The sequence below is a fragment of the Pecten maximus genome, chromosome 7 (genome assembly GCF_902652985.1).
Source record: "Pecten maximus chromosome 7, xPecMax1.1, whole genome shotgun sequence".
Classification (NCBI taxonomy): Eukaryota; Metazoa; Mollusca; class Bivalvia; order Pectinida; family Pectinidae; genus Pecten; species Pecten maximus.
The window spans coordinates 31,474,665-31,489,062 of NC_047021.1; the positions used below are offsets into that span (position 1 = coordinate 31,474,665).

Below are 14,398 nucleotides of genomic sequence, written 5' to 3' on the forward strand. Positions count from 1 at the left end.
CGACGTCATGTACATGCTTCGACTGTGCAGTCTGCAATACGCTAACTTTAAGCGTTTACATGATTGTGCTCACAACATACGTAAACACATGAAAGCGAGCACACGTGTGTGAGTCGCATGGCTAAATCAAGATGGTGAGTTTAATAGGAGTGTTTTATGCATTCACAACTCCGTAGACAGACAGGGATACTTTCTTTATTTCCTCATGTTGACCGGGTGTGTTTTATATGGATAGGCCTGTCGGAGCCGCACTATAACACTGCACACAAAGGATTTTGTAATGGTCTAAATGATGAATGTTTTAATGATAATAACCCAAAATAGAGCCGAGATCAATATAAACATATAATACAAATATTATTATGTGATTATGTTTATTTTGATAATGTATTATGTTGATGTTGATCTCGACACTTTTTTTTGGTTGATTATTATGCAATCGTCACAAACCCCTGTGATGTATATCCTTCTAACGACCACATAGGGACATGCATGGTTGAATCACAGGTACTAACCTCGTCTGTCAATTCAAATGACAGAAAAGGCAAACTAGTACCTGTGGTCTTATATAATAAAGGCCAGAATCAGTCTACCTATAGCTAATTCTGGATAAATTTTTTACCATATATAAGCCTGTATATATGTCACACGAGTATTATAAATATGTGGATTATCTTCTTAAATTATGCACCAACGATGTTTAACATTTAAAACAGTTTATTGGACATAAAAACAGACACACACGGAGACAGTGACCTGAAATAAAAAGAACAATACCTAAAATACATACGGACACGTGTAAACGATGCCGACAATTACATTATTTAATACTTAACGCATTAAATATTCATTTAGGTATATTTTATATGTTTATATTATATTCTATTTTATTCCATAGTTACACTTTTACAATAAACAATTATAATACATTATTTTTACAATAGCTTTGAGTGCCTTTGACCCTATGGAGCCCGACCACGTGTATGTCATATGTTAAATATTTTAACATATTAAGGGCAAGATATTTAAAATGCAAATATATTAGTTAAATGTATTTTATATATCAAATAGCTAAAATACATTAAATATGTATTTATATTATTATTTTAAATTAAATAAACTTACCTAGAAGCACTGTGGCCATAAAGCACACAGGCTTATACCGGACGTGTGGCTTGTGTGGGGTCTATAGCCGTTGTGGCTGCACTCACCTGGGCAAGGCCCAGGTAAGGTTTTCCACGTGCACGGGTATAGGGTCATGCAGGGTCAAAGTGACACACTCAACCAATCCTTGCGCTCACCTCTCATACGTCACCATAACAACTATATACACAGGTACATAGGACATTATATGACACAGGGACTTGTACAAACATTATACACGATACACAGCGCAAGTATCTATACACACTTTACATGTACAGGTGTTGGTCAGACTATTAAAGTTTGACCACCGTGACATATAGATGCCTGTGGAATCCATTGGCTCAACAAGCAAGTTTTTGTAAATACATGTATAACTACTGTTGTAGAGGATAAGCATTTAAAAAGTGTCAAATGCCTTTCTGCTACAACATTATATATTGTAAATACGTTTTGAAGGGGATTTAATTTGAAGATGTCGTAGAATGAACATGAACAGAAAAGGCAGTTAAGTCATATCTCAACACAAATATTATCTACCGTAACACAATTTGTCTGTTAAAAAAATAGTAAGATGTGTCAATTAACTGACATAACCACATACATATCTATCAGGTTGGGCATACAACTGTAGATCATGCATTCAAGTAGCAGTTACTTTGACTTGCTGTAGAAACATGGTGTATATGAGCGTTAATGCATGGGTAAACACATACAAGTGTTCCTCATGTGTTCATGTATTGTATATTCACTTGTTTCCCTTGGTCATTCAGAGGTTAATTAAGGAATGTATGTACATGTATATAGTACCATTTCTTTGATTTTTATTTCTAATATTCATTAACCACAGCTGAGAAGACAAGCTAGGCTGCGGAGAGAGTTCATCTACAAAAAGTCAGAGGAACAACGGGACAGAAGCATACAGGATAAAAAACAGCGATTGAAGGCAGCACTAGAAAGTAACTAAATACAGTCGTAATATGTAAACAGCTGTTTAATCATGTTAAATTCTGTTTGTATTGTAATCCATGGCTAAATAAATATATGTACTAATAGGACAAATTAAACTTATACACTCACTGTCACACATTTAAGTTATTTATATATTTGTATACAGTATGAACAGATATAGAAGTTTTTAAAATATGGCAATTTATTATATAATTTTTTTTATAAAAAGTCAATAATATGGTAATTTATATGAATTTGTATGACTTTTTCAGGTGGTGATCCTATACCAACTGACTTGAGGGCGGATGCTGTAACCCTCCAGAAGACTTTGGCCTGGGAAGGACCAGGAGCAGATGGTTGGTTGATAGATGATAGTGCAGTTTGTTTATGTAAATTAACATTTTCAGAGATAATCTTTAAAATTATTATTTTCAAGGGTTGCTAGAAAAAAACACATCTGATTACTTTCCATCTCTATTTCACAAGGATTGACTGTGGAACAGCTTACATTGTCTGTGTTGAACCATGCGAAATGCAGTAAAAGAAATACTCCCAATAATACCGATTGATTTTGTTTGGTGCACAGGGGCTTGACATGTTATTATGGTCTAGAATGAAAAATTAACCTCAGGATCTGACTCCTGGATCACTTATTATTGATCTTGATGTTGGACCCTGGGGTTATTTTTTTTATTTTGGGCCATGAGAACGTGTCAAGGCCCCTGTGGTTTAATGATGTTGTTATTGGTGAAGTAAGTCAAAATGTAAAAGAAAAGAAAAATTAAAATTCAAGTTTGATATACAAACAAACTCAAATTATCTCCCCTGACATTTGTAGTAAAAGAGAAAAGTAAAATACCAGTTGTGAAAACAAAATGGAATTATCTCCCCTGACTCTTGTTATAGCCTAGATGTTAAAAAAAGCAAGTACACATGTATACAGCTTTATGTGAAACAGTGTGCTGAAAATTGTATGTATTTTGTGTTTTTAGGAAAAACTAGCAGGGTAGATGATGAGTACAAATGGGCTGGTGTGGAGGATCCCAAAATTGTTGTCACAACATCAAGAGATCCAAGTTCAAAACTCAAACAGTTTGCAAAGGTAATCAAATAATATTTACAGTCTTGTCTTGGACAATTTCACTATACATATTATATGTCTGACTGTTGTGATAGTTCTAGTCTGGAGCAGATGAAATATTTGGTTTGAAGGTCTGCTGTCCAGTGTCAACTTTTCCTTTTAAACAACTTTTCAATTACTTAGACCACAGGGTCATGATATTGGGTCAGTGTCATGCTGGTATGAAATTATGAATGGCTACCTAGTTTGTTCAGATGAATTGCATTGACCTACTTTCAAGGTCACAGGGTCATTTGGAATATTTTTGAATCTTTAAACAACTTCTTTTTATTAACCAAGAGGCAATGATATTGGACCAGTATTCTGGAATAAAGGCTACCAAGTTTGTTCATGTAAATGACCTTGATTTACTTTCATAAATGACCTGGACTTACTTTCAAAGTCACAGGGCTCAATTATGTTCAAATCTTTGAAAGACTTCTTCTAACCAAGAGATCCAGGGTCGTGATAATGTGCCATTATTGGCATGCTACATGTAGTTGATACCCATGGCAATATTTCCTGAACAATGAGATAATTATTATCACTAGGCAGTGACATTCGGTGTAATTGTTCCATGCCCTGTAATTGAGTTCATATATAAGGAAGGAATGTGGGATGTAATTGTAGATACTTAAATAAATCTTGAGCATTACATTTTGTTCTTGGCCGTATTGGCTTTGCTGTGTTTTGTCATAAGACCAAAGTGATGATTTAGTTCAATGCTCTGCTCTAGCTTATTCTTGAATTAATATACCCACACCTACCATATGTAGTACAACCAACCTCAGCTCTCTTCATTGAAAGTTGCCTTTTACTGGATTGCAGATAAAATTCATGTATGTGATGGCTACATAATTAAATATCTGTTTTATACAAGTGTCCAGATTAAAGAAGGTAGCATAAAAATTAATATATTGGGACCAAGTTGGCAGTTAAGCAAGATGAACAATCAATCTTATATATCAATAAGTATGTGATCTGTTTTAACAGGAGATCAAACTGATATTCCCTAACAGTCAGAGAATCAACAGAGGTAATTATGAGACAAAACAGCTCATGGATGCCTGTCGTGCCAACCAAGTGACAGATTTGCTCATGGTGCATGAACACAGAGGTGTTCCAGATGGTCTGATTGTGTGTCACCTACCTCACGGCCCCACAGCCTCCTTCACTCTGTCCAACGTTGTAATGCGACACGACATTCCAGACGTAGGCACCATGTCAGAAGCATATCCACATCTCATTTTCCACGATTTGTCTTCTAAACTAGGAAACAGGGCAAGTAATCTACGTAATCGGCAGTCAATGTTCCTCTGTTAATGATTGTTATTGATGATGTGGAATGATTCCACCTTTGATAAAGCTAATTCTATGGTGTCAAATTTGTTAGAAATCCTCCAAATTCCATGTTAAATCTATGAATATGAATTTTGTTTGTTTTTCTGTGATCATGAGATAGTTTCAATTACTGTATAGTCATCTTATTATATGCTTTGAAAATGAAAGATACAAAAAATGTACATGAATGGTAATGACTCTTCACAAAATTTAGGGAGTACATTAAAAATCTTGTATTTTATTTCCAGGTCAGAGATATTCTGAAATATTTATTTCCTGTTCCAAAAGAAGAAAGTAAGCGAATTATCACATTTGCAAATGACGATGACCACATCTCATTTAGGTATGACTTGCTCTGAAAATGTTAACTTGTTTTCTGCTTCAGAATAAAACACTTGGTTAAGGTGCTTACTTAACCTTCAGTGGGCGATTCAACAAAATGAGTGGATTATGTCTTTAAAACTCAAATGACCACATATTACCTGTTCCATATTAAGTGGCTTAGATGTACTGTGTACATGTTTTGGTGAGATTGTACATTTTATGTGTTTTTTCTAAAAGTACTTTGGGCGAGTCTACATGTACATGTGATTGGATTATAACCAAATTTGGTCAACATGTACATGTGATTGGATTATATCCAAATTTGGTCTACATGTACATGTGATTGGATTATAACCAAATTTGGTCAACATGTACATGTGATTGGATTATAACCAAATTTGGTCAACATGTACAGGTGATTGGATTATGACCAAATTTGGTCAACATGTACAGGTGATTGGATTTTGACCAAATTTGGTCTACATGTACAGGTGATTGGATTATAACCAAATTTGGTCAACATGTACAGGTGATTGGATTATAACCATATTTGATATTTGATGTACATGTCAGGTTTACATTGAATAGATTTACACTTTGCAGAGATTTTTGCCAACTCTGCCAATATGGACTCAGATAGTGCAAACTCACACATATTTTTTGATGCATGATAATGTATAAAATTCATCAATATTTATTTAATTTTGTTGGAACTGACCAAAGGTTTACCTTATATGGTCTGTTTTCTTCCATACCTGTACCTGGATGAGTTTATTGATAGTGTAACAGTTCTTCTTACATTCCGTCATTCCTATAACTTTTCAGACATCATATATACAAGAAAACAGATGGAGGCAGGAACATAGAACTTTCAGAAGTTGGGCCACGATTTGAAATGAAATGTAAGATATTCATTTAGGTTTACCGTCATGTGTGATTCTGAAATGTTTCATGTAACGGTATGAATTTTTTACTCAAGTACATTCATGCCTAATTCACAGTTGTAATATTAAGTGGATATTTAGCTTTAATTATTTTCATGTTTATTTTACAACGATGTGAACAAGTATTTTGTACAGTAACTGTTGACCTTTGTCATTTCTTGATGATGTTGTAATTACGTATTAGGTAGTATAAAATTCAGTTTGTCATGATAAATTAGTAAATATTCCATGCTGAGATTGTCAAAATCACCAGTACATGCTATCAATATATGGCATTATACAGATTCTAGTATAATTGTTTTATTTACATTCCAGTGTACCAGATTCAGCTAGGTACCCTTGACAACGCAGACACAGCCGATGTAGAATGGGTGTATAGACCATACATGAACACAGCCAAGAAACGCAAGTTCCTCTCTAACTGAACATAAAAACATTATCCTCGGAAAACAGCATTGTTCTAGGGCTCTGAACATCAGATTTCCTCAAACACACTCAGTAACTGAGATTTCTCCTGGATTATATCATCACCTTTGGATTATTGATTATGTGTATCCAGTTGTCGGGGGACACAATGATGAAGATTTCTCCTCCAGGATATCCTTATCCTAGGACACAATCATGGACTGGGAAATTGCCCTTGGAGTATTCTATATGTTAGGACACTCGGAGTATTCTATATGTTAGGACACTCAGAGTATTCTATATGTTAGGACACTCGGAGTATTCTATATGTTAGGACACTCAATGATGGAGAGACAGCTGTATATTGTCCTGGGTAACATTGAATTTCTCACATTATCTAGAGACCTCCTTATTGAGTGGAACACTATCCTACTTATCCTGGAATATCAACATTATCCCAGGAGGTGGGTAAGGTATATATATATATGGGACACCCTATTATTACAGTATCAGAGGACTTGTCTCCCTGATAGTATTTTACCACTGCAATGGTAAACATTTAGGATCACAACATGATCAGAACATCAAGTAACGTCTGTTTACAGAATTGGCGAGAGTTAAGATAAGCTATCTCTGTTACATTGTTCGGAATGTCACATGATACGTGAAACACAGATTGTTGATGAAGGGAAGGAAAATCCTAACAATTTTACACATGTACCATATCAAACATATAAATGAGGAAGGCATAACTGTGGCATTGCAGAAAAATACCTATGCACTAATGCCAGTAATTCCACTAAGTAAATAAAAACATGATTTCTATTAACTTATTTATCTGCAAATATGCCCCCTTTCTTCCTTTTTGCAGAATCATCAGTTTTAAAACAATTGATAGATCAAAGTGGTTCACAAATACGCCCTCCCAAAAACTAACAAACTTTAACAGTAAAGTTTTATACTAGGGGAGGGGGGCTTATTTGAGGATAAATACAATAATGTCTGTGTATGGAAGATGGCTAATGAAACAAATATCCCATTAGGTTATTGTTATTTGAAAATTTATTTTACTTCATCATTACAAAATCAATCATTGTGACAATTATGTAGAAAGCATATTAACAAATTCTGATAAACATTACAATATTACATGTTGTATATTGTTTAAATGTTTTAACTTTTTAGCATTTTATACAAGACAATTCAAATAAAAATGATATTAAAAACTTAGAGATGATTGTTGTGGTTTCTTAACTGCTTGGAATGTAGAACTTTTATATTATACTTTACAATACATCGAGAACCTAATATCATCACCAGTATATCACCGTCAATGGCCTAGAGATATTTAATCAATATATAATGAGGTGCTGTGATGCCTTTAGGTAACTGTTAATAAGAAGATATTTAAGAAAATCCGAAAACATCTTGATACTTGACAGTACAGGAATAAGTAAATCCAGTATTATTAGCTCGCCTCTCGAAGAGAGGAGGAGCTTATGTTGTCACCCTTGCGTCGGTCTCTGCATTAGTTTCCGATTGTTTGTATAAGTTTTTGGTGCAAGTGTTAAAAGGCATCTCGGTTCTAATATTTGGTTTCAAGTTTACTGTAGGGGGTAACTTTTCTTTCTTGGAGTCAAATATGTTTTATAATAATGACAATTTCAATGCTTTCTATTACAATACAAAATCTAATTTAAACTATGTCTATTGAAATATTGCAATATTTTTTGTTAAAATTGAATGCCGGTATACATTCATCACAATATCAATTCCAGCTGGTGAATTCGCCTCCTAATTCTCATGTGAGGTATAGATACTCGATGTAGATTTCAGGTGGTGAACTCGCTCTGATGCTCAAGCTTTGTACCAATGATCTCACTCCATATTAAAATTTGTACGTCCTTGCACTTTATAGTAACACCTTAAAACATATGTCATCACATCAAGAAGCTTGTGATAAATATGCACTAGTGTATGACTGATCACCTTGTTAAAATGATAGATTGACTCACAAGGACTTGATACCAATTCCTAACTCATAATCCATAATTGTATCTATGTATATCGACCATGGGTTACCAGGGTTACGAATTTGTGACAAATCCTTGTGGATTGACTCAATGTTAATCAGTTCTAGTAGCTATGAAGCATGTGCACCTTAGGACTATATACATACTTGCTTACTACCGACTTAGCTATGACTAGGATAGGAATGTTGACATTTTTGTCAAGAGTACAATGATGTCACATGAGAAGTGATTTCTATTGTGTACTGTCATATCAATATTACATGCATAAGATAGACAACAGGTTATTGGAGAAATAATTTTGGCAAACCATAAGAGGCAAGATTCTTAAGCTGCTTAAAACTCGAATAATGCCTCATGTTTGTCAACGTAAGTATCTTCCCCTCTGTCTTATCTCGCATTTACTACATGTAATTAGTAAGAGGCTGATTCTTAACCATATGTTTATACTCCCTAGGAGAGAAGTGTATGTTGGGCCTACCTTTATGGTCACACAGCAAAAATCACTTCAATAGAAGTGTGATGCAATCAATTCTGATTTAATCTATCTTGTTACAATCCTTACACTAATTATTTGTGACACCACAATAGAAATCCTGATCCACATAGCAGATTCAGATTTTAATCACCGGTGGAAAAATCCTTGTTTTAAGTGGTCAAGGTCAGTTATAAACACATACCGTAAATATTTGTGTATAGTGCACAGGTATGTTTTTTTGAGGTTCATTTTCAACAATTTTTTTTTTTTTAAATGTAGATGTTAATAGATACATGTATTCCCTAAATATGTAAAACTGAGTAGGTTTCATTTTGTGTATTACTACAAAAATTTACCTGGTTTAAAGCAGTATCTTTTCAACAAATATTGAAAAAATCACATAACATTTAAGCAATGAACAGCGGTTTTAATGTTGTTATTGTCGATATGGCATATCGACTATAGCAACATTAAAACCACTGTTCAATACTTATATTTACATTGTCTTACCATTTCCGTCAACTTTGAAAAAAACTGAACCAAAAAAAATAAAACCCGCCTTTTTTAATGTCACATGACCCACTGGGTGTTATAGCCTGATGCACTGGGTGTTATAGGCGTATGGTGGCAACTGGCTCTTAGCATTGTGTCAATGGGGAAATGCGGAGCAAATGCATGTAAATATAGAAAATTGACTATCCAATTTGAAAAAGAAAATTGACATATGACTACAACACAAATTGTCAGTATGGAATAAATGTAGATATTGCACATAATTGGTGGGCCATCATCACTGTCTGAATTCTCTTCAGGACACTTCTACTGTCTGACACATGGGTTGTGAGAGAAGACCATTTGTTTCCTAAAGTGGGAAGTGACGTCAGGATGTGTTGTCTGTCAGCTGGGACTCAAACCTATCCAGTAGCCTCTTGATTTCCTTACTGATATAAACCGTCAAGGAAAATACAAATCATTTATATTCAGACTTGAAAATTTACTGTGCATCATGATAATAAGTACCATCGTCATGATCACTTACTAAAATGTTCAATCCACTACATCTATATTCTCATGATCAGGTACATAGACAATCCTAATATTTTGTCAATGAATAGTGGTTAAACCCAGCACTTACTACAGTAGTGCCATTTAGAATTTTTCCACTTGTAGCTTATATAAAGTTCCTACTTTGTTTTAACGAGATATGAAACACTCATTAAATGTTTTAATGAGATATGAAACACTCATAAAATGCTATCTTGCAAGAAATAGATTTCCAGTCAAATGTCAGACCTTCATTCGAGTACAACTTGTAAGAGCCCCCTGTGAGCACTAATATATATTAGATTTAGTCAGGAGGCAATGTGACCTGGAAAACAACAGATCAATGTGATAAGGTATATATAGGGGAGATAACTCACTTTTACATGATCAAAAGAAAAACTGCAATAATATGTTTATTATTTTCATTTCCATGCTAAGGTTATGTTTTTTTTCTTCTATAATAAAATATTTTGGTGAATAAAAAAAATCCCAAAAGTAAATTTTACTTGAGGAAAATTTTCTCAACTAAAACTGGATTTTCCCTGTAACATCTACAGATAATTGTGGCATTTTTTTATCCTTATGTTGAAATAATCGCTTTTTGAATAACTTTTAATTTTATAGATATCAAGAAAATTAGCTTGGAAAGGCATTCATTGCTATTTTTCTTTTTACAAAAAAGCAAATGGTGGCTCAAAGATCACTTGTGAAAATGTTCATGACAATCAGTTCCCTATTTCCTGACCATGTTGTATCCCCATAAGTGTTTAGTATTCGGTCTAGCACTGTTTCCTCATAAAAGATGGATAAGGATACATTTGGTCCCCTAGTCGGTACACAGGCCCCATGTTGTTATTCAGCTCCTCACACTTGGCCATCAGGGCATACATTGCCTGCAGGAAGAAATGAAGGTAGGGTAAATCAGACAGCTATAATTATAATTAAATCAGTTACATGTATTAAACAATCATACTTCTATATAAAGATGTATGAAATCTTACTTCATTTCCATATCAATATTTACCTTTAAAACTAAAATGAACATATTTTATTGTACTGTAATGGTTTTCATATCTGCGATCAAGTCTGTAAACAATATTTTGTTTTGTATCAAGAAACATCCTTAATTCACCAATAATAAAATGATATCTGCAAAATACTTATACAAATCTATCTCCCAACTATACGGAGAGTTTTGTTTGAAATACCCCCGCAATCTGCATGAGGCAATTGTGAATTGGAACTGTTGATTAGAGGCTAACTAAGATAACCCGTGCATGCTGATATTTCTGAAATTCAGATTGTCTGAAATATGTGTTGTTCACAATAAAGAAGATTCAGTGACCAGTTGCCATAGCAACCATAATTTTGAGAAAAAGAAAGTGGCATGCACATCTACACATGATCATTAATATTTGTGTGAAGTTTCATTGGAATCGGCTCATCGGTTTAGGAGGAGTTGTCCGGACAAAATGTGTCTACAGACAGACAACCTGATTCCAGTATACCCCCCTTACTTCGTTGCGGGGGTATAATTAAAACAGAAACAAATAAAGACTCTTTTTGAGTTTATTCTTCAGTTATAAATTAGTTACCAGGTATATACAGTTGAATGTATTCAGTAACCTCATCTGTACAACCATTGTATAATATGAATATTTTATGCATTATTATAGATGAAGTATCAGATTTCAGGTTTATCTTGTCATTTACCTTAATACTGCTGTCTACAGAATCACAGGTAACATCAACCGAGGTCTTATATGCATCCAGACAGCCTACGGTTATGGCAGACATCTATATCAAACAAAAATAACTAATTTTTAATATTGAAAGGAGCTTGAGTTGTGCAACAACATATTCATGAAATTAGTACAACAGATCATCAAATAAAAAAAAGGACCAAACATATTATGGTTAAAATATACTTGATTCTGACAGTTACTAATATGGTAATTTGGTTTGAAAATGAATTATATGAAGAAAAAAAACCTTACTAAATCCTACCTTGTGTAAGTTAGACCTGAGGTTGCCCATCATGAGATCCACACTATCAGCCACTCGTCTGGCATGTGCCTCCAGCTCCATTATAGCGCTGGCATCGATTGGAGGAATGTCATCAGGGCTTTGTTGCATTAGACTGCTTGTGGCCATGGCAGACGAGGAACTGGACATGCTGTTGACACTGGATATACTTCTAAGGCTGGAGGTTCTACTACTCAAACCACTGGAATCTACAACACATTATATGTCAAACGTTCCAAGGTTTTATGTTTCCCTTTTGAATGTTCTACTAGATCGACTACTTTTTCTCCAATCTTCTCTTCTGAATGTGGTCGCCTTGGACACCAGACCTTTGTCTTATGTGAGGATTTTTAATTATCAAAACTTTGATTGGGATTTAACATCTTCACCATAGACTATTATTAAATTAACTTTACAAAATACCTTGATGAAATTTCAAATTCATGCAAAGCACTAAAACTAGGTCACTGTCCCCCTGACCTCTTTAAATGAAGACTGTATAGGGCACTAATTAGGTCATTGTGGCCTTTATCTCAAGGCCTTTGTTACTACAAATCTGTTAAATATTCTGTCAATTTTGGTAAATATTTTTTTTTATATCATGAAGCAAAGTCTTAATCCAACAATAAGACATCTGACTAATGCTCAATGTCACTGCCAGGGTCAAAGGTTTAGGTTAAGTTTTTAATTTTATGCCAAAAAGTTGAGGTCACTAAGGTCAAAGATCACTTGTCATCGTTACTGACCTGTCTTGGTTAAGGGACTACTCCTCCTTATTTTCTCTTGTAAATCATCAGCAATAAACTCAATCATTTCTCCTTTTCTTACTATGGTTCCTTGTGGCATACTCTTAGAAAGCAATGTCTCTTCGATATTTTCGAATTCCGGATCTTTTTTCCCCGTAATTTCCTCTGTTGTACTTGCTGACCTACAACTTCTCCACTCTGTTATTACATTGGTACTGTTATTAATATAGGAGGCCAGTTGATTTTGTCCATCACTTTTACTTCTCTTCCGCTCATACTGCTGCAGTGGCCTTGGTAAACACAGGCTATCGGGTCGGGCAACATTAGATTCCGAGTCACCAGAGTGTTTGTCAGGCTGGTCACCACTATCACATAGCTCCAGTGTGCTGACACTTTCACTGTTACTCCCTCCCTCCAGGGTCACATCAGAACTTGTACTATGTCGGTCTTTTCTCCGATCTTCCTCCTCTCCTCCACTCTTCGTTTGATCACACGAGAGTGAATCCATAGAACTGGTTAGATTTGAATTTCCTACCAGATCATTATCATTGGTACCGGTGATGTCCGCCATTTTGGTGTTTCCTCTCTGTTACTCAGTCTATATCTAAGCACTATTCGTCTGCAGTCTTTCTTTACTTTGTATATGATTTCCTTTTCTTACACTCTTTTTTCAAGTTTATCCTTTAAAATAAAAAGAAAAGAATGATTTGTTAAAATCTGGTTTTTTTTTTTTCAATTAGCAAAACATAACCAGACAAAACAAACCATGTTTCTACTAACATGTCAAAAAACAAACAGAATATGTTTTTCACATTATTTCAAACAATACAAAGAGAAATTGTATTGTTAAAAATCTGCAACACTTTAATGAATCGTCCCACATTTAATACAACATATGATTATCATTGAAAATTGTCTAGTCAGATAACATGATCCTTAATCTATTACAACTTACACTTTTTATGTTTATTACAAATTGAATCTGAGTTAATATATATCACAATTTATTTTAAAGCAGACATGTATCAGATATACCTGATATATTTACACGACTCTGTTTAAAGCAATATAAATTATATACAGAAGGGATTTTGCAGCAATAACTCATGGACTTATTTAATTGCAATCATAGCAAAGATATATTGATATAGTTACTGGTATAAGGTGGGTAGATACTTTACACGTCTGTTAAATATTTCCTTGTCATGACTTGATAAATGCATACATGTAAAAAATCAGATCAAGACCTAATACTATTTTTAGAATGTTCTTGCCGGTGTGAATATGACTGTAGAAAATAGAAAGAAGAACTGGTGATATGGCATTCACATTAAGCCTATTAACAAAGACAGCAACACATTTCGGGTTTTTTTCTTTGGATATCATAGTGAGGGGGTGGAGGGCACGTTATCAGTAGACAATATTCAAGAACAGGGGCCTGTTCGTTTATCCGAACAAACCGGTTCGTCATTTTTCCAATGTACTATTTCGAACATACATCTTGACTGGCCTGAAAATGTTAATACGGGCATTGGAAGTCTTTTTCAAGGCGCGTCTGAAAACAATATAAAATCATCAGATCCGTCTCTATTTCATAAACGAACAACACCGGTCCAACTGGTCCAACCGTTTGGACCGTAAAAACGAAAACGAACCACCTCTACCAGAATACTTGCCGCTCCCGAGTGTATTTCAGTCTATGGACGACAATACTTGAGTGTATGGTCATTATCATCTTTGCAACACTTTGTTACCATTATAAAAGATGAATGTTTGAGTTAACAACAATTATTCTGACAAATGTCAACATCAATCCTCCATCCACAATATCAGTAATGGGGTCGTTT

The 14,398-nt window shown here is 34.4% G+C and overlaps 2 protein-coding genes and 1 long non-coding RNA gene across 5 annotated transcripts; 1 reads left to right on the plus strand and 2 right to left on the minus strand.

Moving 5' to 3' along the window:
* The first annotated feature begins 69 nt into the window (after positions 1–69).
* LOC117330574 (U3 small nucleolar ribonucleoprotein protein IMP4-like) lies at positions 70–9,002 on the plus strand. 3 transcript variants are annotated; one of them, XR_004533363.1, is made up of 9 exons: positions 70–134; positions 1,994–2,102; positions 2,367–2,450; positions 3,087–3,196; positions 4,208–4,495; positions 4,804–4,898; positions 5,705–5,781; positions 6,139–6,447; positions 6,485–9,002. XR_004533363.1 is itself a non-coding variant. In XM_033888986.1 (8 exons), exons 1-8 carry the CDS (start codon positions 132–134, stop codon positions 6,246–6,248), a joined length of 876 nt encoding a protein of 291 aa, XP_033744877.1. In that variant the 5' UTR covers positions 70–131; the 3' UTR covers positions 6,249–9,002. The 3 variants fall into 3 exon arrangements, 1 of the variants encoding a protein (XP_033744877.1); XR_004533362.1 differs by having other exon boundaries at positions 6,537–9,002; XM_033888986.1 differs by having other exon boundaries at positions 6,139–9,002.
* On the minus strand, positions 700–1,458 carry LOC117330577. The gene is made up of 2 exons (XR_004533364.1): positions 1,126–1,458; positions 700–756 (listed from the first exon to the last, which is right to left on the minus strand). It is a non-coding gene; the product is annotated as an uncharacterized LOC117330577 (long non-coding RNA).
* A 331-nt stretch (positions 9,003–9,333) lies between the features above and the next one.
* LOC117330573 (uncharacterized protein DDB_G0284127-like) lies at positions 9,334–14,383 on the minus strand. The gene is made up of 5 exons (XM_033888985.1): positions 12,552–14,383; positions 11,788–12,014; positions 11,494–11,577; positions 10,597–10,673; positions 9,334–9,677 (listed from the first exon to the last, which is right to left on the minus strand). The coding sequence occupies exons 1-5, from the start codon at positions 13,120–13,122 to the stop codon at positions 9,617–9,619; spliced, it is 1,020 nt and encodes a 339-aa protein (XP_033744876.1). The 5' UTR covers positions 13,123–14,383; the 3' UTR covers positions 9,334–9,616.
* Positions 14,384–14,398: the final 15 nt, after the last annotated feature.

Excerpts from the sequence above, each read along its gene's own strand:
- LOC117330573 (XM_033888985.1), bottom strand. The coding sequence starts at position 13,122 with ATGGCGGACATCACCGGTACCAATGATAATGATCTGGTAGGAAATTCA. Across the intron at positions 12,015-12,551 it reads TAGTCCCTTAACCAAGACAG|ATTCCAGTGGTTTGAGTAGT; the intron begins GTCAGTAACGAT and ends AATGTGTTGTAG. Across the intron at positions 9,678-10,596 it reads TACCGACTAGGGGACCAAAT|TAAGGAAATCAAGAGGCTAC; the intron begins GTATCCTTATCC and ends GGTTTATATCAG.
- LOC117330574 (XM_033888986.1), top strand. Across the intron at positions 3,197-4,207 it reads AACTCAAACAGTTTGCAAAG|GAGATCAAACTGATATTCCC; the intron begins GTAATCAAATAA and ends CTGTTTTAACAG. Across the intron at positions 4,899-5,704 it reads GATGACCACATCTCATTTAG|ACATCATATATACAAGAAAA; the intron begins GTATGACTTGCT and ends ATAACTTTTCAG.